General features: G+C 49.1%; 2 protein-coding genes across 6 annotated transcripts in view; both read left to right on the top strand.

Moving 5' to 3' along the window:
- DNMT3B (DNA methyltransferase 3 beta) overlaps positions 1-24,826 on the top strand; it is a gene marked incomplete at its 5' end in the record, with an annotated part of 480,157 nt that overhangs the window by 356,854 nt on the left and 98,477 nt on the right. The gene's annotated exons all lie outside the window — the stretch shown is intronic.
- Positions 1-24,826, top strand: part of ASXL1 (ASXL transcriptional regulator 1) — a 50,999-nt gene that overhangs the window by 16,498 nt on the left and 9,675 nt on the right. The window contains exons 1-8 of one of the 5 annotated variants that reach the window (XM_083360820.1): positions 1,398-1,657; positions 2,988-3,070; positions 7,453-7,561; positions 10,436-10,550; positions 12,281-12,378; positions 15,784-15,877; positions 17,018-17,152; positions 24,454-24,617. In XM_083360820.1, coding sequence (XP_083216946.1) covers positions 3,015-3,070; positions 7,453-7,561; positions 10,436-10,550; positions 12,281-12,378; positions 15,784-15,877; positions 17,018-17,152; positions 24,454-24,617 — 771 coding nt within the window. In that variant the 5' untranslated portion in view covers positions 1,398-1,657; positions 2,988-3,014. Of the gene's footprint in view, positions 1-1,397; positions 1,658-2,987; positions 3,071-5,305; positions 5,391-7,452; positions 7,562-10,435; positions 10,551-10,956; positions 11,106-12,280; positions 12,379-15,783; positions 15,878-17,017; positions 17,153-24,453; positions 24,618-24,826 lie in introns of those variants that run through there. The other 4 variants (XM_083360818.1, XM_083360821.1, XM_083360819.1 and 1 more) reach the window with 4 other exon arrangements.

The raw sequence follows: 24,826 nt of genomic DNA, 5'->3' as shown, positions 1-24,826 counted from the left end.
TTGCGACGTTCTGATGAGCCAAGTCAACGGGGAAAGCCCGATTCATTTAATGGCTAAATGCTTCACTTAACAGCCGTATTGATTCGCTTAACAACCGTGGCAGGGGGAGGTCGTCAGTGGAGGAAGAATTCACTTGGAATGGAGATGTTGGGCTCCATTGTGGCCGCAAGGCAAGGACTTCCCTGCAGTCCTCGACTTAACGACCACAATGGGGCCCAACCTTTCGGTTGCTCAGTGAAACCTTTGTCAGGTGAATTTTGCCCCATCTTCACAACCTTCCTTGCCGCCGTTGTTAAGGGGATCAGGGCAGTCGTTCAGTCAGCGACGTGGTTGTTAAGCGGATCTGGCTTCCCCCGTTGACTTTGCTGATCAGATGGTTGCAAAAGGGGGATCAGGTGACCCCGGGACGCCGCAACCGTCATAAGTACGAGTCAGGTTACCAAAGTATCTGAATTTTGATCACGTGACCACCCCACCCCGAGAATGCTGCAATGGTTGTCTGTGTGAAATGTGGTCCTAAGTCACGCTTTTTTTGGGGGGGGGTGGCATCGTAACGTTGGAACGTTACTAAATGCGGAGTTTTAAGTCGAGGGCTTTGTGCTTCTCTAATCTGCTGCGAGTTGCTTGAAGCCTTTTGTGAAGCCTTTGCTGGCTCTGCTTCGGTGCAACCAGGACTGTTTCGTCTCAACCCCGTCTCTAAATCTGAGGACCCAGATTGTTGGGGGCAATTAAGCTGACTTTGTAATAATGCCGCTTGGGGTGTGTGTGAAAGCCCTAACAAGCAGGCAGATACATAGAATGAAGGCTACTGCTAAGCTTGTAAGCCGCCCTGAGTCTTCGGAGAAGGGCGGGATATAAATGGAATTAAAATAAAATAAATAAATGCTTTTCGTTTTCTGGGTGAGGTGGGTGGAGCCGTTTCCCTACTACCCCTGAAGAACAATTTGTTCTGTTAGACCAGGGGTAGGCAACCTCGGCTCTTTTATGACTCGTGGACTTCAACTCCCAGAATTCCTGAGCCAGCCATGCTGAGGGGAACGGAGAGGCTTCCATGCTTAGCCATGCTGGCTCAGGAATTCTGGGAGTTGAAGTCCATGAGTCATAAAAGAGCCGAGGTTGCCTACCCCTGTCCTAGGCCTAGGCCGCTTTATGACTCGTGGACTTCAACTCCCAGAATTCCTGAGCCAGCCACGCTGAGGGGAAAGGGAGAGGTTTCCAAGCTGAGCCTCTGGCTCAGGAATTCTGGGAGTTGAAGTCCACGAGTCATAAAAGAGCCGAGGTTGCCTACCCCTGTGCTCGACCCCCTCCTCATCCCTGCCCTTTTCAGGCACAGTGAGTATTTTGTCGAGGGGGGGGGACCAAATGACATCTCAAAGGGGGGGGAAACTTAGAGGTGAAAAGCAGAAGGGAGGGGAATGGCGAAAGGCAGCCCTCGAGGGACACTGACTCATTCGAGTTGCGTTGCGCCCGTCCTCGTGATTGCTTTTTTTTTAAATAAAAAAAGAGAGAAAGCCACAGAGATCCAGGACCACGAGTCTCTTGTGTCTGGCCTCGCTCAACCCCGAGGCAGCGGTTGAAAGAGTCTGGCAAGCCGCTCTGTCATTTGGAAGATCTCTTGGCGCGCGCGGAAAGCGTTGGGGCCCAAAGCCCATCCCAGGTAGCGTTGCAAGAAGGTCAAGCCATGTTCCCCTTTCAGTCGTGGCTGGATATCCTCGAGTTGGTTCACCTATACCAGGGGTAGGCAACCTCGGCTCTTTTATGACTGGTGGACTTCAACTCCCAGAATTCCTGAGCCAGCCATGCTGAGGGGAAGGGAGAGGTTTCCAAGCTGAACCAGGCTGGCTCAGGAATTCTGGGAGTTGAAGTCCACCAGTCATGAGGGGGCCATAGTTCCCCCATGCTGGCTCAGGAATGCTGGGAGTTGAAGTCCACCAGTCATGAGGGGGCCATAGTTCCCCCATGCTGGCTGAGGAATTCTGGGAGTTGAAGTCCACAAGTCATGAAGGGGCCATAGTTCCCCCATGCTGGCTCAAAAATGCTGGGAGTTGAAGTCCACCAGTCATGAAGGGGTCATAGTTTCCCCCATGCTGGCTCAGGAATTCTGGGAGTTGAAGTCCACAAGTCATGAAGGGGCCATAGTTTCCCCCATGCTGGCTGAGGAATTCTGGGAGTTGAAGTCCACAAGTCATGAAGGGGCCATAGTTTCCCCCATGCTGGCTCAGGAATTCTGGGAGTTGGAAGTCCATGAGTCATGAAGGGGCCAAAGTTACCCCATGCTGGCTCAGGAATGCTGGGAGTTGAAGTCCACCAGTCATGAGGGGGCCATAGTTCCCCCATGCTGGCTCAGGAATGCTGGGAGTTGAAGTCCACCAGTCATGAGGGGGCCACAGTTCCCCCATGCTGGCTCAGGAATGCTGGGAGTTGAAGTCCACCAGTCATGAGGGGGCCACAGTTCCCCCATGCTGGCTCAGGAATGCTGGGAGTTGAAGTCCACCAGTCATGAGGGGGCCATAGTTCCCCCATGCTGGCTCAGGAATGCTGGGAGTTGAAGTCCACCAGTCATGAGGGGGCCATAGTTCCACCATGCTGGCTCAGGAATTCTGGGAGTTGAAGTCCACAAGTCATGAAGGGGTCATAGTTTCCCCCATGCTGGCTCAGGAATTCTGGGAGTTGAAGTCCACCAGTCATGAAGGGGTCATAGTTTCCCCCATGCTGGCTCAGGAATTCTGGGAGTTGAAGTCCACAAGTCATGAAGGGGCCATAGTTTCCCCCATGCTGGCTCAGGAATTCTGGGAGTTGAAGTCCACCAGTCATGAAGGGGCCATGGTTCCCCCCTGCTGGCTCAGGAATTCTGGGAGTTGAAGTCCATGAGTCATAAAAGAGCCAAGGTTGCCTACCCCTGACCTATATTAAACCTGGGATTCATTCTCTCTCTCTCTCTCTCTTTTCTTTTTCTTTTCTATTCTTTTCTTCTTTTCTTTTCTCAGGTGCTGGAAAACTATTCTGACGGACCCATGACCCCAAAGCAGATTCTGCAGGTTATAGAAACCGAAGGCCTGAAGGAAATGAGGTCAGTCCTGTTCTTCCTCATCAGTCGAAGGACGGAGGGGGCGAAGTTGAGTTACTTCTTTTTTTTTCGTCCGCCCCCCCAGCCCTTTTCCCCCCCTTCTGCCTTTCTGCTTCGGAGTGCCTTCTGGGACTTTTTGCTAGGGTGGGAAGATTTCCTTCCTGTCTAGGATGATGGGGCCCTTTGTTCAAGCCAGGCTGCTTTGTTGAGACCGTCGTCACCCTTAGCAGCAGACACACACCCCAGTTTAGGGGGGCAATGCTGTGGAAATGGCCTAGAACAGAGGTCTCCAACCTTTCCGGGCTCCAGGACCGGACAGCTTCAAAATTGGTGCACGTGCGTGCGCGCACGGGGCTGTGCGCATTGGCGCGGCGCTAGCAGCGGGCTCAAACGGGCCGCGCAAACCACCCAGGCTAGCGACACATGCGCGAACGGGCTGCATCCCTCTTCGCACCCACGTGCAACCCCGGGTGGTGGTGGGGGAAAGCGCCCACGTGTGCGCGCAACGGTCAGCTGTTTCCACGGTCAGCTGTTTCCACGGCCTGCTAGCCAAGAGCGCAAGGCACAGGCTGTGGACCATAGGTTGGGGACCCTGGTCTAGAAGGAAATATTTGTCGCTCAGGGTTGAACTGTGGGGATCCTTGGCGCTCTCTGAGCTGGGTGCTTTTCTTGCAGACATTTCATGATTCAATTAGGGAACAACATCAGTGCTAAAAGAGAGGGGGGAGGTTTGTGGAGAGGAGGAGGAGGAGGACTGTGGGGTCCTTGATGCTCTCTGGGGTTAGTTATTTTCTTGGAGATGTTTTGTGACCCAGCTAGGGAGCAACATCAGTGCAAACCTCACTCCCTTCCAGCACTGCTGATGTTCCCTATTCAGTCAGTGAAACGTCTGCCAAAAAAACCCCCCAACAACCGAGCTTGGAGAGCACCAAAGACCCCGCAGTCCTCCCTCTCCTCTCTCACTGATGATGTTCTCTGTTCAGACATTTCCTATGAAATGTCTGCAAGAAAAAAAACAACAAAGAAACTCAGAGAGCACCAAGGACCCCATAGCCCAGGGGGCAGGCGTGCCTGGCTTAGGAATTCTGGGAGTTGAAGTCCACCAGCCATAAAAGGGCCAAGTTTGAAGACCCCTGCCATCGTCGTCGTCTTCCTCCACTCTGCAAACCCCACTCCCTTCTAGCACTGATGACGTTTCCTATTCAATCAGTGAAACATCTGCAAAAAAACAACCCAGGTTCAGAGATGAGGAGGAGGACCAAGGATGACCTCCTCCTCCTCCTCCTCCTCCTCTTCTCCTCCTCCCCTCTCCACACCCCTCCCCCTCCCTCCTAGCACTGAAGACGTTACCTAGTTGGGTCATGAAACATCTGCCAGAAAACGGCCAAGCTCACGAGAGCAGCAGCAAGGATCCCCACGTGGAATGGTTTACCTCTGTGAGTTTGGAGTGACAGCCCTATCTGTTCAATGCAGCCAAACGCTTTTATTTTTCTAAGTCTAAGACAACAAGCTGTTGCTGCGAAGCGTTCTTGTCTCAATAAACGTGGAACATTTACAAAGAGTTTCTCCAGAAAGTTATGTGAGTTTTTTTTCCCCCAAGGTTGGGATGTTTCAAAGGCTGTGAACTTAACTTGTGCTGCCACTTAATGGCCCACTCAGGGTTTTTTTGACAATGATACTTCTTTGTTTCTAGGTGGGGGGAGGTAAACAATCTTTTGAATATCTTTTCTGATCATAGGAAGGAACAGATGCAAATAAAATTGGGGTCAATCTGTTCCAGTAGTGAGCGCAGAAGGGCAGCCTTGTTGATTCCCCCCTCCCCCCCAGTGAATCTTTTTTTAGATTTAGATTTTATTAGATTTTTATTAGATTTATATTTTCTGTCACTCTGCACCCTGGGCCCTGGGCCCTGAAAACAGAGAAGATAATCAACATTAGAGGTGAGGAGGTCCCAGATCCGGAGGTTTGAGGCTCTAGAAAGAGTGCAGAGAAGAGCCAACGAAGATGATTAGGGGACTAAAACATACATAGAACAGTTGCAAGAATTGGGTAGGTCTAATTTAATGAAGAGAAGGACCAGGGGTGACATGATAGCAGTCTTCCAATATCAGAGGGGCTTCCATAAAGAGGAGGGGTCACGTTATTCTCCAAAGCACCAGAGGGCAGGACGAGAAACAATGGCTGGAAAATGACCAAGGAGAAAAGCAACCTGGAATTAAGGAGAAACCTCCTGACAGTGAGGACAATTAACCAGTGGAACAGCTTCCCACCAGAAATCGTGGAGGTTTTCAAGAAGGGACCGGACAGTGACTTGTCTGAGATGGTACATAGGTTTTCCTGCTTGAGCAAGGGGGCTGGACTAGAAGACCTCCAAGGTCCCTTCCAGCTCTATTCTATTCTAAAATTAATTGTAAAAAATTCTAAAAAATTTTTTTTACAAATTTCTGTAGTTGATATTCTGTCTTCCTCTAATGTTTTAATCTGGGGAGAATCGTTGATAACTGCCAAAAACGCAGCTGAGATTTCCCACAAAAGCCACTTCCCTCCCTCCCCCCCCTTGCAGGAAATCATTGGGAGGAGGGAGAGAAGCAGCAAATTAAATTGTAAGGGGAAGTTCAATTTTAGAACAGTTATGTGTAATTTTTCAACGTAGAGGCCTACTTCCTTTTTTAAAGAATAAATTGAAACCGAATCTCTCTCGAGATGTTCAAGATTGAAAAAAACGTATTTTAGAACGACTCATCAGTTCCTTTTTTCTTAGCCTTTTTTCCTCTTTAGACAACTCTCATCTCCAGATGCTACAGATCATTTTCTTCCAACTGTATTTTTACCCACGTTACAAAAAATAGAGTATAAGCATCCAAAACTTTACAACGAAGGGAATACTAGAGGCAATAAACAATTTAAAAACTAAACTGAAGCAAAAAAAAAAAAAATAGAAGAGAAGGAAGCCCCCCAAATGTAAACACCCAGATTTTTTTTTAAAAAAAGTCAGTGCTAAATATTTTATGTATTTGTGTGTGTGTATGTGTGTGTGCACACACATCCATGCACTAACCGTATAGAAACTCTTGCTTTACAAAAAAAAAAAGACATTACCTAATAATTCTACTTCGTTGCTGTAAAATATCACGAAATCTACGCAGGTGGCCCTCGACTTAACAATCACTCATTTAGTGGCCGTTCAGAGTTACGACACCAGTGCACAAACAGTGTGACTCACGACCGTCTTTCATATTTGCGACCTCCCTGCGGTCACTTGATCAAAATTCGGCCGCTTGGCCACCGTCTCGTATTTGTGACGGTCGCAGTGTCCCTGGTGTGTGTGTGTGTGTGTCTCATGTGATCCCCTTTTGCGACGGGCAAAGTCCAGATTTGCTTAACAACCCCGTTAGTCACTGAACGATGATTCAGTTAACAACCGTGTCAAGAAAGGTGGTAAAACGCAGCGCCACTCACTAAGCAGCCGTCCAGCGTAGCGCTGGAAACGTTGGGTTTGGTTGTGGTCGTAAGCCGAGGACAACCTGTCTCGGGGCCTTTTCCAAAACCGATAAGCTGCTCATTTCCCCGAGAGCCGAGGCTTAAATACCTGGACTGACTGAGCTCTGAGAAGGGACACCGGAGGCGGCCAAGGCAGCAGCTCCCCCGCCCTTAGGGCAGGCACAAGTGGGTTGTTCCCCACAACTGCCTGGGGGAGTTGCTACACAAAGGGCAGCTGGATCCAGACTTATTTGTCCTTGAAATTCAAAGCACTCCTAAGCAGCTCTTTGGCTATCTCCACATTCTGGAGATTGACCAGGAAGAGGACAGAATTCCCTGCCTGATTATCAGCACAGGCCTTGTCTAGTAACTCTCTGTGTCGTTCTCATGGGCTTTCCTCCTTCCCTCCCTCCCTCCATCTCTTTTCTTCCTTCCCTCCCTCCCTCCATCCTCCCTCCCATCTCCTTTCTTCCTACCCTTCCTCTCTCCCTGCATCCTCCTTCCATCCCTCTTCCCTCTGTCTTTCTTTCTTTCCTTCATTTTTCTTTTTTCTTTCTTACCTGCCTCCCTTCCTTCCTTTCCTCTCTCCCTCCTCCCTCCTTTTATTCTTTCCTTCCTGTCTTTTTCTCCTTCCTGTCTTTTTCTCCTTCCTTCTTTCCTTCCTTCCTCCATCTCCTTCCCGCCTTCCTCCATCTTTCTTTCTTTCTTTCTTTCTTTCTTTCTTTCTTTCTTTCTTTCTTTCTTTCTTTCTTTCTTTCTTTCTTTCTTTCTTACCATTTGTCACAATCTGGGCAGCTCATAATATGTCAGATTGTCAGAATTTTCCACAGATTTTTTTCCACTAGTTCCAGAGCAAGGTCTGTCTTGACCTGACAGGTTGAATGATGCCTGTTTTCCCTCCGCAGTGGCACGTCCCCGCTGGCCTGCCTGAACGCGATGCTTCACTCCAATTCAAGAAGCTGCGATGGGCTTTTTTACAAACTACCTGGGCGGATTAGCCTGTTTACTCTGAAGGTAAGACCAGATTTCTATTCCTTTAATCCGTGGACTGGGGGAAGGCTTAACTGACAGCTGAATTTTGTACGAACTTTGGCACCTGACTGGTGATAAGGTCTCAGATCTAGAACTTGCCATTAGCCAGTTTTGGGTGCAGATCGGTAAATACAAGCTTAAAACAGGAATATTGTACCATGCTGTACTTACGATAGCTTCCTTGCATGCCTTCTGTCTGACACGGTGGCTGTTACGGTTCTTGCACATACAGCATAAGGCAGGGGTCTTCAAACTTGGGAACTTTAAGACTTGTGGACTTCAACTCCCAGAATTCCTCAGCCAGCCCCTGGTATAAAGACTTAGTCTGGTAGAGAGACGTTCTGTGAAGATGGGCCCCAGCACCAGTCCAAAAGCTCAGAAGACTGTGACCAACCCAGATTGGATCGTGTGCGTACAACATACAGGATTATAACTACCACCATGTAGGACAGGCAGGCAGACGAGCAGCAGAGTGCATCCATGAACATCCAACTAGCAGACGAAAGAATGAAAACTCCTGAACCTCACACCCCATGGACAGATTCAACCGGAGTTCCAGCTTGGAAACTGTGAGCATCCTGGACCAAGCCAAATCCACAAATGCTAGGGAATTCTTGGAAGCTTGACATTCAGATAAAGCAGCCATCAATAGACACCTAGAAGTAATCCATATTTACACACCCTTCCCAAAAGATAACAAAAAGCCGAGACGGAGGATGTTCCCCAGTTGGTGTTGTGATTCCGTGCCAGCCAGTGGACCCAGCAGCTGAGTCTGGGGAATCAGAGGAGGAGGAGGAGGAGGAGGAGCCTGGAGAGCCATCAGAGTCGGAGGAAGGCTCTGATGAGCTCCAGGACTTACAAGCCTGGCCCCTCCACTCGTGTTCAGGCTGAGACCCAGCTGTGCTGGGAAGCTGAGTCAGACTGAGGACTCACAGCTGGAAGACATCAGACGCTTGCAAACAGGCAACAAGAGCAGGACAGAGGGAGGCAATGGGGTGACTCCAAGGGCGGAGGAGAAAGCATTGAGAAGCCACGCCTTGGGGCTGCATAATAAAGAGGGAAGGTGTGGGCGGTGCTGGTTGCTGAAGGCAGCCGTTGGCAAAGGACTCCAGTTTCACGGGATCACGTTCTGATTGCCTTGCCTGTGAACAATTCTCCGTTTGAATCGTGTTCTGTTTGCTTTTGGGACATTTTGCAGGTCTGTAAATAATATTAAAAGGGGTTGCTTTTCCTGTGTTTCCAGCCTACTTGTCGGAAGAAGAGGGGTTTGTTTGTCCTTTGTGAGTTGACAAGGACTCACGCAGGCTGGGGCAGAACAGTTGGGTCACGAAAGGTCTGCAAGACTAGAACCCCCTCCCCTCGGGCAGCCAACGCCCAGATAAGCAGTTATTAACACCAGACAAATAATCAACCAGAAAACAATAACCTAATCAAGAAATTATCAAGGAGGAAACCCACACACACCAACACTGGCAGAGCAAGCCACCGTGTATAAATAAACAGGAAGCCAACTCCACACTCATCAGCTCAGTTGCTCGTTGGGTAACGAAAAGTCTGCAAGCAAACCGCCAAGCTCAGAGAGCACCAACACAGGTAGTTCTCGACTTACGACCACAGTTGAGCCCAAAATTCCCATCGCTAAGCGAGACTTGTGGGTTTTGCCCCATTTTGGCAACCTTTCTTGCCACTGAAGGAACACGGTTGTTAAGTGAATCTGGCTTGCCCCCCCATTGACTTTGCTTGTCAGAAGGTCGCAAAAGGAGATCACATCACACACACACACACACACACCGGGATGCTGTGACTGTCATAAATATGAGTCGGTTGCTGAGTGCTTGAACTTTGGTCGTGTGGCCATGGAGATGTTGCAACTGTTGTAAGTGTGAAAAATGATTGCAAGTCACTTTTTCCAGTGCCATTGCAACTTGGAACATTCACTAAATGGATGGTTGTAAGTTGAGAACTACCTGTATATCATCGTCGTCGTCATGTTAGCCCAGGGGTAGGCAACCTTGGCACTTTTGTGACTGGTGGACTTCAACTCCCAGAATTCCTGAGCCAGCCTGGAGAAACTATGGCCCCCTCATGACTGGTGGACTTCAAAAGTCCCAGAATTCCTCAGCCAGCATGGGGGAAACTTTGGCCCCCCTCATGACTCGTGGACTTCAACTCCCAGAATTCCTGAGCCAGCCTGGGGAAACTATGGCCCCCTCATGACTGGTGGACTTCAAAAGTCCCAGAATTCCTGAGCTAGCATGGGGGAACTTTGGCCCCTTCATGACTCGTGGCCTTCAACTCCCAGAATTCCTGAGCCAGCCTGGGGGAAACTTTGGCCCCCCTCATGACTGGTGGACTTCAACTCCCAGAATTCCTGAGCCAGCCTGGGGGAACTATGGCCCCTTCATGACTGGTGGACTTCAACTCCCAGAATTCCTGAGCCAGCATGGGGGAAACTATGGTGCCTTCATGATTCGTGGACTTCAACTCCCAGAATTCCTGAGCCAGCATGGGGGAACTATGGCCCCTTCATGACTGGTGGACTTAAAGTCCCAGAATTCCTGGCTCAGCTTGGAAACCTCTCCCTTTCCCCTCAGCCTGGCCGGCTCAGGAATTCTGGGAGTTGAAGTCCACGAGTTCCAAAAGAGCCAAGGTGGCCTCCCCATTGACTATCTATGGTCTATCTGTATATAGCTTATTTATATTGGCTAACCACTGTAGCTGGCTCAAGGCGAACGCAGCGGCTACCCAGTAGCTGGACAGTGGGGAAAGGAGGACCCTGATGCTCACCTCTATCCCCGGGATCCTCCCCACTGGCTCCCAAGACACGTTTTCTCAAGCTCTGATTGGTTTTTCCAGAAAGCTGCTGCCCAGTGGTCTCGGACCCTCGCCGGGCCTGAAGGAGAAGAGTTGGATGACGCAGAGAGCAGTGGCTCCAATGAAGCTGCCAGCACTGTGAGCGGGGATAATGACGGTGAGTGTGCTACGTACTCCGAGCTGGCTCCAGCTGCTTCCTCGACGGACGAGGATGCTATTTTATTTTATTGCTTATTTATTCAACTTATATGCCGCCCGTCTCTCTCGGAGCTAACTCCAGGCGGGGCTTAGAGTAATTAAAAACGTGAGGACAAGAAATAGCAGTAGCACTCAAGACTTCTAGACCGCCCCGTCGCGCTTGAAAGCCGTAGTCCTTGTCTTCCTCCACTCTGCAAAACCCCACTCCCTTCTAGCACTGATGAAGTTCCCTACTACAGGGCTTTTCAATCTTTTCACCCATTCTACCACTTTTAGGATACGGCGACATCCGAGCACCACCAGCCACCTAGCAAGGTGTCAAAAACATGATGACCAAAAAAAAAGGGGGGGGGAGTGATGAAGTACAGGTAGTCCTCGACTTACAACAGTTCGCTTAGTGACTGTTCGAAGTTACCATGGCACTGAATAAAGTGCCCCCCCAAGCCACAACTGAGCAAGACACCTGCCTGCCCGCCCGGCGGCGCTCTTCCTCCTGTCCGAGGTTTTCATTGTTGTGAGCATTTCTGTTGAGGATCGGCAGGTGGGGTGGGGGGTGTTTGGTTTTTATTCCCCCCCACACACCTCTGCTGGGTGGTTGCAGCAGGTTTTGGTCACTGAATGAATCAGTTGCCAAGCATCTGAATGTAAATCACAAGACTCTGGAGATGCTGCAACATTCCAGCCGATCGGCGCTTCTTCTGGGCTCAGCAGAAGCGCCAGGATCAGTGCTGAGCTCCAGCTGGATCCTGGCACTGATCCTGGCGCTTCCGCTGAGCCCTGACAGCCCTGCAGCTCCAGCCGTCTGTCGCTCAGGCTTGTGCGGTGCTGCCACCGGTTCAGCTCCTTCCCCTCCCCCGCTACCACTTTCTAGGATGGTGGGTTGTGTTTTTTTTTTTTAAAAAAAAATCCCATTTATATCCCGCCCTTCTCCGAAGACTCAGGGCGGCTTACAATCTAAAGCACAAACCAATGTGCTTAGCAATAGCCTTCATTCTATGTATATGCCTGCTTATTAAGGCTTTCACACACACCCCAAGCGGCATTATTACAAAGTCAGCTTAATTGCCCCCAACAATCTGGGTCCTCATTTTACCTACCTCAGAAGGATGGAAGGCTGAGTCAACCTTGAGCCTGGTGGGACTCGAACCTGCACTAATGGCAGGCAGCTGGTGTTACTTAAGGAGGCATTAGCCCACTGCTCCACCAAGGCTTGGTTTTAGCCTCCAGACCTCTAATCATCTTCTTTCCAGAGTCTCAGCATCTTTTTTACATTGGGGTGACCAAAACTGGATGCAGGATTCCAAGTGTGGCCTTACCAAGGCCTTGTAAAGTGGTAGTAACACTTCACCTGATCTTGATTCTGTCCTTCTGTTAATGCAGCCCAGCACTGTGTTGGCCTTTTTTGGCAGCTGCAGCCCTTGAACTGAACCCGGAAGCAAAGTGGCCTCCAGTGGCCCTCGCAACTCAGTGGCATAACGTGGGTCACCCCGGGTGCCCCAGAACTGCCCATCTGGCTGCATTCTTAATAATCGTGAAATTGGAAGGGATCTCGGAGGTCATCTAGTCCAACCCCCTGCTCGAGCAGGAAACCCTCTTTCAGACAAAGGGCCGTCCCGTCTCCTCTTAAAAGACTTCCAGCGTTGAAGCATTCACCGCTTCTGATCCACTGATCTGATCCTTCCTTTCCAGTGTCTCTGGATGAAACCTCTTCCAACGCCTCCTGTTCCACGGAGTCCCAAAGCAAGAGCACGCTCTCCCTCCGAGAGAGCACTCGAACAGCATCACAGGTAGGAAGGCCGGAGTGGAGCCCACAGGTGGCAGGTGAGCACAGCCCCGGAGCTGTCTCACAAAAGAGGAAGTCGCCTTTATTCCTCCTTTGCTTCTACTTAACACCCGCCGAGGGTTCGCTGGAGAGCTTCCTCTGTGTTGATAAAACTGCTGCGTGTGGCCCATTTTAAAGGAAATTAGATGTGGGAAGATTTCAACAGAGCCTCGCGAATTGGGGAAAACAAGCGGCAGCTGCAGAGTCCCCTTGTGCCGCAAAGTTGTGTCTCGACCTGTGGGGCAGAGGCCTTTCGGAGATCGGCGTGGGCAGGGAGGTTGCCCTGGTGGGCAATCTCGTTGGCCAGTTGGAATCTGGAATTTGGCACCGCAGCTGCCCAGAGCCGGGCCTGGAGAATGCCTCTGGTTGCTAGAGAGGAGGTTGGCCAAAGCTTGTCCAGATTTGTATTACAATTCCTCAAAGATAGGCCTGGATGAGTCATCTAAGTGTCTTTTGTTGACCTGGATAGAATTAACTGGAGCAAAAGCACCCCTGGATGATCTTTCTGCAGGAGAGCTGGGGTGCTTTTTACAAGAACCTCTATCCCAGTGATGGCGCACCTTTTAGAGACCGAGGGCCCAAACTGCAACCCAAAACCCACTTATTTATCGCAAAGTGCCAGGGCTGCATCAGCATTGTGGTGCCTTCAAGGGGGCAGGGAGGCACCTCTGAGTGCCGCCTCTGGCATGCAAAACCGGGGGCACAAAAATGGGCCACTGTGCTGCAAGGGCCAAAAACGGCCGCCGCAGCACTGTGGGGTGCAGATGCAAGACGCTGCACCATGGAAGAACGGGGCAGGGCTAGTGAGTATCACGCAGGCACTAAACCCACCCCATTTGCAGCGTGTGCGTGCTCACAGCCCCATGCATGCATGCATGCATGTCAAATGCTTCCCCCTCCCTTTTCTTCCAGTCCATCAATCGATAATGGTTGGTGACCTCTGCTCTACCACCTCTGCTCAAGCTTGCAAGCCGGCAGTGCTGGTGGCCTGATGGACCTGCTGCTGGTGGCAGTGGCACATGTGCCAACAGAGAGCTCTGAGTGCCACCTCTGGTTCACCACCACAGGTTCATCACCACTGCTCTATCCTGTATTTCCGTGTTTCTTTCCTGTGAGCGTGTGTGAATAGAAATGGGGAGGGAAGCAGCCGAATATATGTTAAAGGGGGAGAGAGTCTTCAGAGGCCGCTTACCAACCCAGGGGTCTGAGATGGGGATGGAGAATTCTGGGAGTTGAAGTCCACAGGTCTTAACGTTGCCACGTTTGGAGAGCCCTGCTCGAATCCTTTGCACGGTGCCGGAAGTTAAGGGCAAAGAGCATTCACAGACGGTGGTCCTACCTGACGGCCTCAAGACAAGAAATCCTTTCTCCCCATCTCTTACTCTGGGTGGCACAGTTGCGCAGCGGTTAGGGCACTGGGCTTGTCAGCTGGAAAGCCAGCAAGCCAGGTTTGAGGCCCTCGTGCCACGTGACAGGTAAGCTGCTGTCCTCGCCCCAGCTCCTGCCAGCCTGGCAGTTCGAAGGCAAGCAAAGGCGAGTAGATCAACAGGTACCACATTGGTGGGAAGGTAACAGCGTGCCGTGAAGTCACGCTGACCTAGTTAATTCTCTCGGTCCTTGCCTCTCCTACACATTCCTTATTGTTCGTACGCTTTTAATATTTTATCGTGCACCGCCCAGAGTGCCCCTGGGAAGCCAAACGGGTGGCTCTTAAATGTTACGAATTTAAAAAAATGAATAAAATAAAATAAAACGAATGTTTTTGCTGGTGATCAGAAGTATAGGCAGTCCTCGACTTACGAGCACAACGGAGCCCCACATTTTCCGTTGCTAAACAAGACAGGCGTTAAGCGACTTTTGCCCCATCTCATCACCTTCCTTGCCACAATTGTTTAATAATAATAATAATAACAACAACAAAGTTGAAAGGGGCCTTGGAGGTCATCTGGTCCAACCCCCTACTCAGGCAGGAAACCCTATACTGGGGGTGTCAAACTGCCGGCCCACAGGCCGGATGTGTCATCGGGAAGCCACACCCACCCCATTGCTGGCAATGGCGAAAAAGCTCCGATACGTGCGATGTCACGTGACGTCACGAGTTTGACATGTCTGCATACCATTCCAGACAAACGGCTCTCCAGTTAGTGAATTGCTGCAGATAGTAGCAGAGTTGTTGCACGAATCTCCCGGCTGCCCCGTTGACTGATAGTCAGAAGGTCACACAAAAGAAGATGGCATCACACACACACACACACACCATGGGAGACTGCAACCGTCACTAAATGAGGTCGGGAACTACCTGTAACCTGTTCAGGGCTTCCTGAACTTTCTAGAACAAACGGCCCTTTTATGACTTGTGGACCTCAACTCCCAGAATTCCTCAGCCAGGCATGCTGGCTGAGGAATTCTGGGAGTTGAAGTCCACAAGTCACAAAAGGGCCAAGTTTGAAGAACCCTCTTCTTGAACATCACAGGGGACCCGAGACTGCTGTATCCAGGGCAGGAGAGGAGGCCCAGCACTGGGAGGCACTGTAAGGTTCCCATTTGAGATCGTGCTCCTCGACCTACGACACTTCATTTAGTGACCGACCGTAGTTACAGCGGCGCTAAAAAAAGTGGCCTAGAACCGCTTTTCACAGTTCGGACCTTTGCAGCGTTCCCCCGTGGTCAGGCGATCGACATTCAGGCGCTTGGCAACTGACTCGTATTTATGACGGTCGCCGTGTCCCCTGGGTCACGAGATCTTTTAATCACTTTTTAATTTTTGTATCCTGTTTTTTATTATGTATTGCCCTGTTCACCGCCCTGAGTCCTTCGGGAGAAGGGCGGTATACAAATTAAATTATTATTATTAAATTATTATTATTATTATCTTCCGCCGAGCAAAATCCAAGGGGAGGCCAGATTTCACTTAACAACCAGGTTACTAATTTTATCAGCTGCCACGATTCCCTTAACAGCTGAGGCAAGAAAGGTCGTAAAGTGTACTTAACAAATTTCTCACTTTAATTGAATAACTAGAAAATTAGACTAGACTAGAAATAGAAATAGAGCTGAAAGGGACCTTGGAGGTCATCTAGTCCAGCCCCCGGCTCGAGCAACAGACCACTTACTGTGGCCGTAAGTCCAGGGCTACCTGTCTGGAGGCTGTGTGGAGAAGCACCACCTGCCTGCTCCATTGGCAACCCACGAAGGTCTTTTGGAAAAGCTGCCTTTGTTTCAGTTCTGAGGTTCTGACCACTAGGTCTCGCTGTCCCGAAATGGAGGGTGCCAGGCCCTTTGATCCTGCCTGCGGAGAAAGCAAGAGACTCGATCTCTGGGCTTCCTCCGTCTTCCCCCGGCCAAGCTCTCTCCATTTCCTTTGAAACAGGTGAGCAAGCAGAAGAAAAAGGCAGGCATGATGCTTCCCCGTGTGGTCCTGACACCCCTGAAAGTCAATGGGGCTCACATGGAACCCTCTTCCGGTAAGTGGAAGCTCTTCTTTCCCCCGGGACTACCACACCCATGTGGCCTCTCCAACCCCAGCCTCAAGTCACTCAGAAGCAGTCCTCGTTGCTGACTTGGTCTTCGCTGAAAGCAAGGGTCATTCAAGCTTGGGAAGGTTAAGATGGCTGGGGAATTCTGGGAGTCGAAGTCTACCCATCGTAACGTTCCTAAAGTTAAAAACACTGTCCTGGAAGGCATAAATTCTGGCCCATCTATCTATGCCTGTCGTCTTACCTGTCTAGCTAGCTATCCATCTGTCTTTATGTCTGTCTGTCTGTCTATCTGCCTATCATCTCTAATTTATATGTATCATCTATATATAGATCTATCATCTGTCCATCCATCTTATCCATCTATCCATCCATCTTTATATCTCTGTGTTTGTCTATCCTCTCTGTCTATCCATCCATCTTTATCTCTATCTGCCCATGTCTATCTATCCTCTATATCTGTCTATCCATCCATCCATATCTATGTCTGTCTGTCTATCTTGTCTATCATCTCTATATGTATCATCTATATATAGATCTATCATCTGTCCATCCCCTATCTATCTGTCCATCCATCCATCTATCTTTATCTCTGTCTGTTTTCTCTTGTCTTGTCTGTCCATCCATCTATCTTTATGTCTGTCTATCCTCTCTTATCTATCTGTCCATCCATCTCTCTATCTCTGTCTATCTGTCCTCTCTATATCCATCCATCCATCCATATCTATCATCTGTCTGTATCTCTCTATCATCTAATCTATATGTATCATCTATCCATAGATCTATCTATGTATATATCCATCCATCCATCCATCCATTTTGGCTACTCCTTTTAATCCAATTCCTTTTAAGGCAGCCACGTTGTCCCCGGCTTGAGAAAGTGGCCCAATGGAACAGCCGTTCCTTCCAGGCTCAGTCACCCTCGCAAGTTGAGGACTACCCGTCTTGCCCCTGGGCGTTCTCCTGCCCTCCCGTCAGTAAACAGATAACGGTGGGCAGAGTCAGGGCCGCCGACCTTCCGCTAGGGTCTCTTCTGCCGTGACCCTTCCACTGGGTGAACCTGGGCTGGTGGGGAGGAAGGTCGCCGGCAGCCGCGGACGCCTGGGCTCACCGGGGGCTCTATTCCAGGGTTGGCGGGGAAGCCGGTTGGTGACGAGAGCAGCAGCAGCTCCTCCTCGGTTTTGCCCAGCACACTCTGCAACCGGACAGAGATGGCGAGGGAAGCCCCCCACCTGCTCCGGGGAGTCCGCAAGCCCTCGAGTGGTAGGTAGAACCCAAGGCCTTCTCTCAACAGGGGGAACTTTAGCCCTTTGGGATCCGGCTGACTTTAAGATGGGGTGTGTGTGTGTGTGTGTGTGTGTGTGCGTGTGTGCGTACCAATGGATGTCCCCTAGATCAGGGCTTTTCAACCAGTGGTACGGGTACCACCTGTGGTACATTGGCAGGTGGCAGGTGGTACGCGACCATCCAAGAAAAGTAGCGGGGGAGGGGAAGGAGCTGAACCGGTGGCAGCACCGCACAAGCCTGAGCGACAGACGGCTGGAGCTGCAGGGCTGTCAGGGCTCAGCGGAAGCGCCAGGATTAGCGCCAGGATCCAGCTGGAGCTCAGCACTGATCCTGGCGCTTCTGCTGAGTCCAGAAGAAGCGCCGATCGGCTGGAATGTTGCAGCATCTGCAGGGTCTTGTGATTTACAGTCAGATGCTTGGCAACTGATTCATATTTATGACGGTCCCAGGGTCATGTGAAGTGACCAAAACCTGTTGCAACCACCCAGCAGAGGGGGGGGGGAATAAAAACCAAACACCCCACCCCACCCCCGCTGCCAATCCTCAACAAGAATGCTCACAACAACCTTTAAAGTCCATTCTTCTATAGTCGGCAGTTCCTCCTTCTTCCAATATTGACCTACTAAGAGTCTTGCTGCCGTAATTAAATTTAACATCAGCTTAGTGTCCACAACCGTAGCATCTGTAGTTATACCCAACAAAAAAAAGTTGCGGACAATATTGGAAGAAGGCGGAACTGCCGACTATAGAAGAATGGACTTTAAAGGTTTCTGACCTGGCAGAGATGGCAAAGATTTCGGCTTATTTGAAAGATCACTCGCAAGAACGTTACATTATGGAGTGGAGAAAATGGATTGAGTATATCCAGAACAAATATGGGACTAAAAAGTTTCATGTAGCATTTGAATAAGTCTTCCTTTCTTTTCTCCTTTTTTTTTAATATTTAATATTAATAGTGCTTGTAGTTATCCTATATGAGCTAGAGAGTGATAGATTTTAGAGTTTATGGTTGTTAGCATATGGATGTTTATGATTGTTTTTTTGTTTTGTTTATTATTTATTTTATTTATTTATTTTAATTCCATTTATATCCCGCCCTTCTCCGAAGACTCAGGGCGGCTTACAAGCTTAGCAGTAGCCTTCATTCTATGTATATGCCTGCTTACCTTGTACTTAGCTCTGGGAAGTCGGGGGGGGGGGGGGAGGGGAGGGGGGGAAGGGTAGGGAGGGAGGGGTAGGGGAGGGGGAGGGGGGATTGTTAAAGACAAAATGTATGTTAAAACTTTTCAATTAAAAAAAAAAAAGAATGCTCACAACCATGAAAACCTCGGACAGGAGGAAGAGCGCCACTGGGTGGGCAGGCAGGCGTCTTGCTCGGCTGTGGCTTGGAGGGCACTTTTTTCAGGGCCATTGTAACTTTGAACAGTGACTAAGCGAACTGTTGTAAGTCGAGGACTACCTGTACTTCATCACTTTTTTCCTTTTTTTTTTTTGTCATCAAGTTTTTGACACCTTGCTAGGCAACTGGTGGTACTCGGATGTCGCCGTATCCTAAAAGTGGTAGAATGGGTGAAAAGGTTGAAAAGCCCTGGCCTACATTTTGTTCTCAGAGTGTTAGATTTGCCATTGATATTTTCTCACAATGGTGAGGCTATGGTGTAGTTGTTCGGGAAGCCCCGGTGGATTTTTGTGTTAGTGAGCCGAGGGTCTCCAACCTTGGGAGCTTTTAAGGCTTGTGGACTTCCAACTCCCAGAATTCCCCAGCTGGCCCCAGGCTGAGGAATTCTGGGAGTTGAAGTCCACAACTCTTAAATTGGCTAAGTTGGGAGACCCCCTGTATACTAGACAACCTCAGGCTCATTGAGCCCTCGTTTTGGAGATGACAAGTAATCCTTGACTTACAACCACAAATCGAGCCCCAAATTTCTGTTGCTAAGCGAGACGATTTTAAGTGGGCTTTGCTCCGTTTTGTGACTTTGCTCGCCACCTTGGTAATAACGGTTGTTCGATCCATCTGCCTTCCTCCTTGACTTTGCGTAAAAAGAAGGTTGCAAGTCATAAATGTGAGTCAGTGGCCAAGTGGGTGGATTTTGATCACATAATCGTGGGGGGATCCTGCGACGGTCGTAGGTGTTAAAAATGTTTATGTCGCCTTTTTCACTGCCTTTGTAACTTTGAAGATTCATTAAACGGACGGTGGTAAGTGAAGAACTTCCTGTAATGCCTAGATTTATTACACTATAGATATGCTTGCTTCATCGGACGGTCTAACTAAGATGCAATATTACATCTATGTATGAATAGAATAGAATAGAATAGAATGAAATTAGAGCAGAATAGAATAGAGAATAATGAAATGGAATGGAATAGAATAGAAAAGAATAGAATAAAAATAGAGCAGAATGGAATAAGAGCAGAATAGAATAGAATAGAGAATGGAATGGAATAGAATAGAACTAGAGTAGAATAGAATAGAAATAATAGAATAGACTAGAATAGAATTATGAGATAGAATAGAATAGAACTAGAGTAGAATAGAATAGAATAGAATAGAAATATGGAATAAGAATAGAATAGAATAGAATAGAACTAGAGAAGAAGAGAAGAATTAGAACAGAATAGAATATAGAATGAATAGAATAGAATAGAGCAGGGGTGTCAAACTCAATTTCATTGCGGTTGCCCTCAGGGGGCCGGGTGGGTGTGGCCAGGGTGGGCGTGGCCTACTGGGTGGGCGTGGCTAGAGTGCGTATGGCCTACTGGGTGGGCGTGGCCAGCTCTACATCGTTGGCATCAAGGGTGCCTATGGGGGCCTGGGCAGGAGTGGGACAGATCTGGGGGTCTCTGGCAGGAGGAGGGTCTCTGGGCCAGGGCCAAGGCAGAGGGGGCCGTTCCCTCACTGTTTCCAGGATGGCTTCGCGTGGCCACATGAAACCACTTCGTGGGCCGGATCTGGCCCCCAGGCCTTGTGTTTGACATGTCTGGAATAGAGGATAGGATAGGATAGGATAGAATAGAATATAGGATAGGATAGGATAGGATACGATAGGAAATAGGACAGGACAGAACGAAACAGAATAGAATTCTTTATTGGCCAAGTGTGATGGACACACAAGGAATTTGTCTCCCGTGCAGAAGTTCTCAGTGTACATATAAACAGCAAGTGTCATAATCACAGTTACAATCACTGATCATAACTTACAAACAAGAAGTGATAAATCATAAGAAGCCGATAGGAGGAGATAATAGGAAAGAGGAGAAAGGCCACAGTACTGCTGTGGGAATTAGGTGTTCAGCAGAGTGGGGGCATGGGGGGCGGGGGGGGAGGTTGTGCCTGCTTGCTTTGGCATGCACAGTGACCTAAAGTGGCGTCCAGAGGGGAGGAGTTGAAACACTTTGTGTCCAGGATGTGAGCGGGTCCCTAGATAATTTTCTCAGCCCTCCTTCTCCTCAACCATGCAATATACTGGTCCTCAATATAAGGTGGGCTGGTTGTGATGGTTAAAAAGAGGCTGTGTTGAATTTCTGTCTTGCTAATAGATGCAAGAGGTTAATTGCTTTCTCTCATCCGCTCTGGTGAGAACGAAGTTTGCAAATCCTTTAGAACGATCCGTAAGGCTGCAACACGGAGACCGGCCGCGTGATCTCAGCCTGACCCATTAACAGACGAAGGGACTTTAGCTAAAGTGACAACGCGCAAACCCGTGTGCGGTGTCATGCCTTCTTTGTGCACTAGAATCAATCGCAGGTGTCAGCACTGGAAAGCTTTGTGAAGCTTTTTCCTAGGACAGTGAAGGAGCCTGCACCTTGCCATTTTGTAAGTTGTGACAGATGGAAATCATGCGAGCGGCCCAGGTTTGCAAAAATTTTTTGAGTGAAGGCAGCTGGTCTTAAAACTAAACCCGGCAGTTATTAAATGAATCCATGGTTCACTCTGGGGCTGGTTTTGCGGACAGCTGGAAGTAATGGCCAGTTTTTGAATAAAAGAGTTGGCAGGGACCTTGGAGGTCATCTAGTCCCACCCGCTGCTCAGGGAGGAAACTCTATGCCCTTTCAAACAAATGGCTGTCCAGGCTCTTCTTAAAAACTTCCAGTGTTGGAGCATCCACAGCTTCTGGAGGCAGGTTGTCCCACTGGTTAATCGTTCTCACTGTCAGGAAGTTCCTCCTTATACTCTAGGTTGCTTCTCTCTTGGCTTAATTTCCAATTTCGTTTTCTTCTTGCTCTGCCTTCAGGTGCTTTGGAGAAGAGCGTGACCCCCTCTTCATTGGGGCAGCCCCTTAAATATTGGAAGACTGCTATCATGTCACCCCTAGTCCTTCTCTTTATTAGACTAGACATAACCCAGTTTCCGCAACCGTTCTTTGTATGTTTCAGCCTCCAGTCCCCTGATCATCTTTGTTGCTCTTCTCTGCCCTCTTCCCAGAGTCTCAGCATCTATTTTGTATCATGGAGACCAAAACGGGATGCAGGATTCTAAGCGTGGCCTCACCAAGGCTTTGTAAAGTGGTATTAACACTATAAGGCCTTGGTAGGAACCCCCCCCCCCGGAATACTGCATCCAGTTTTGGTCACCACGATGTAAAAAAGATGTCGAGACTCTAGAAAGGGTACAGAGAAGAGCAACAAAGATGATTGGGGGACTGCAGGCTAAAACATATCGGGAACGGTTGCTGGAATTGGGTATGTGTAGTTTAACGAAGAGAAGGGTGAGGGGTGACATAATAGCAGTGTTCCAATATCTCAGGGGCTGCCCCAAAGAAGAGGGAGTCAAGCTATTCTCCAAAGCACCTGAAAGCAGGACAAGAAGCAACGGATGGAAACTCATCAAGGAGAGAAGCAACCTGGAACTAAGGAGAAACTTCCTGACAGTTAGAACAATTAACCGGTGGAACTACCTGCCTCCAGAAGCTGTGAATGCTCCAACACTGGAAATTTTTAAGAAGAGCCTGGACAGCCATTTGTCTGAAATGGTATAGGATTTCCTGCCTGAGCAGGGGGTTGGACTAGATGACCTCCAAGGTCCCTTCCAACTTATTTATTATTATTATTATTATTATTATTATTATTATTATTATTATTATTATTATTATTATTTATTATTATCATCATCATCATCATTCACCGCCCTGAGTCCTTTGGGAGAAGGGCGGTATGTAAATAAAATTATTATTATTATCATTATGATTATTATTATTATTATCCCCTTTTGGTAGCCACGATATAAAAATCATGCTGAGACTCTCAACATCCATATGATGTTACCTAGTTCAGGTCATGAAACGCCTGCAAGATAACCACCAAGCTCAAGAGAGTTCCAAGGATCCCCCAAATCTCCATATCTCTCTCCCTCCCACTCTTTTTTTTTTCTTTTCTTTCTCTCTTGAAAGAACAGGAAAACAGATCGCTTTGCTTAGTTCAAAGCAAGTTTGGAACCTAGCAAGAAAAGGGTAAATAATTTGACAAGGGATAACCCCATCGTGGCAAAGGATAAAATAAACCGTGCTCAGCACATGATTATAACAAGTAGCAAGAGAGATTAAAAGCTCCATCCAGTCAACTTAGCCGAATGTAGGCTGGAATAAATAAACGATTAAAATCCTCTTAAAAGACCGTCAGGGACCGGCCTGGGTTTATTTTTCCACGGTGCCTCGAAGTAAAGCCTCCTGCTAGGTGAGGTCACACACGCAGGGCAGAGGCATAAAAGAAAAGGCTTTTTTCTCTCTCTCTTGGCAGCGATATGAAATAGTTTTCCTTTTGACATCTTCCAAGATTGTTTATTCCCCATTTTCGCCTCCCACCCTGGTAATCCCTGGTGGTCTTGCATCCCTGCATAGTTTTCCAAGGGGGTGCCAGGTTTCCCCACAGTGGGGGAGAGACATAAGAGGATCACCTGGTGGCAATATCTGTTCTATTAATTTGCTTTATTTTTATTATTTTATACGCCACCCCACGCATAGATGGCTTACAGTCAGTAAAAAACGGAATAAAAACAATAAATAATAGCATCAGATTAACTTAAAATTGACCAGGATGGAGAGGAAGGGAGTAAGATGCACATAGGTGAGTTCTTATCTTAGTCCAGGAGTAGGCAACCATGGCTCTTTTATGACTCGTGGACTTCAACTCCCAGAATTCCTAAGCCGGCATGGGGGAACTATGGCCCCCTCATGACTTGTGGACTTCAACTCCCAGAATTCCAGAGCCAGCATGGAGGAAACTTTAGCCCCTTCATGACTCGTGGACTTACAACTCCCAGAATTCTGGAGCCAGCATGGGGGAACTATGGCCCCTTCATGACTTGTGGACTTCAACTTACTGCTAAGCTTGTAAGCCGCCCTGAGTCTTCGGAGAAGGGCGGGATATAAATGGATTTTTTTTAAAAAAAAAATAACTCCCAGAATTCCTGAGCCAGCATGAGGGAACCATGGCCCCCTCATGACTCGCGGACTTCAACTCCCAGAATTCCTGAGCCAGCATGGCTCAGCTTGGAAACCTCTCCCTTTCTCCTCAGCATGGCTGGCTCAGGAATTCTGGGAGTTGAAGTCCACCAGTCATAAAAGAGCCGAGGTTGCCTACCTCTGTCTTAGTCCATCCCTCTTTCTCAGCCCAGCCCACCTCATGGGGTTGTTGTGGGGAAAATAGGAGACCACACAAATCAAAGGGCTGGAAGGGACCTCATTTAGTGACCGTTTGAAGTTAGAGCAGCACTTTTTTTTAAAACAAAAAAAAAGGTTATTTACGACTATTCCTCGCCCTTGTGACCGTTGCAGCCTCCCCGTGGTCATGTGATCAAAATTCAGAGGCTCGGCAACTGGCGCCTACCCAGGACGGTTACAGGGGGTCAGGTGATCCCCTTTTGCCACCGTCAAAGTCAACAGGGAGGCCAGATTCGCTGAACGACCGTTCGACTACCTTAGCTGCAGGGATTCGCTTCGCGGCCGTGGCGAGAAAAGTGGTAGAATTGGGGGCCCACTTCGCTTTGCAACGGTCTCGCTCAGCGACGGAAATGTTGGGCTCCGCTGTGGTCCTAAGCCGAGTTCTACCCGGAGCCAGTTGAACTCTTCCCCCGCGGGATCCGGTTGCCTGCATCGTTTCACACACACACACACACACACACACACACACACTCCAAGAGTTGGCGAAGCAGCTTTTCGGCAACTTCAAGCGGGGGCCGTCTTCCTGCGCTGAGGAGGCTTGCCGGCGCACGCAGGCCTCCCCCGAGAGACGGGCCGTGTAAATATTCCTGGTTTTCTCTTGCTCTCTGGAAACTGCAGGACAAATGAAGAGGAACCGGGGGGACGACGTCGACTTCGAGACGCCGGGCTCCATCCTGGTGAACACGAACCTGCGGGCGCTGATCAATTCCAGGACCTTCAATGCTCTCCCGCTGCACTTCCAGCAGCAGCTCCTCCTCCTCCTCCCCGAGGTGGACAGACAGGTAGGGGGTCGGTCTCTCTCTCTCTCTCTCTCTCTCTCTCTCTCTCTCTCTCTCTCTCTCTCTCTGTGTGTGTGTGTGTGTGTGTCTGTGTGTGTCTGTGTGTGTGTGTCTTTCTCTTTCCCTCTTTCTCTTTCCCTCCCTTTCTCTCTCTCTCCTCTCTCTCTCCTTCTCTTCTCTCTCTCTCTCTGTCTCTCTGTGTGTGTGTGTGT

The sequence above is a fragment of the Vipera ursinii genome (assembly GCF_947247035.1).
Source record: "Vipera ursinii genome assembly, chromosome: 3".
Lineage (NCBI taxonomy): Eukaryota > Metazoa > Chordata > Lepidosauria > Squamata > Viperidae > Vipera > Vipera ursinii.
The sequence above is the reverse complement of the archived record's forward strand: the minus strand, read 5'-3'. Positions and strand labels throughout refer to the sequence as shown.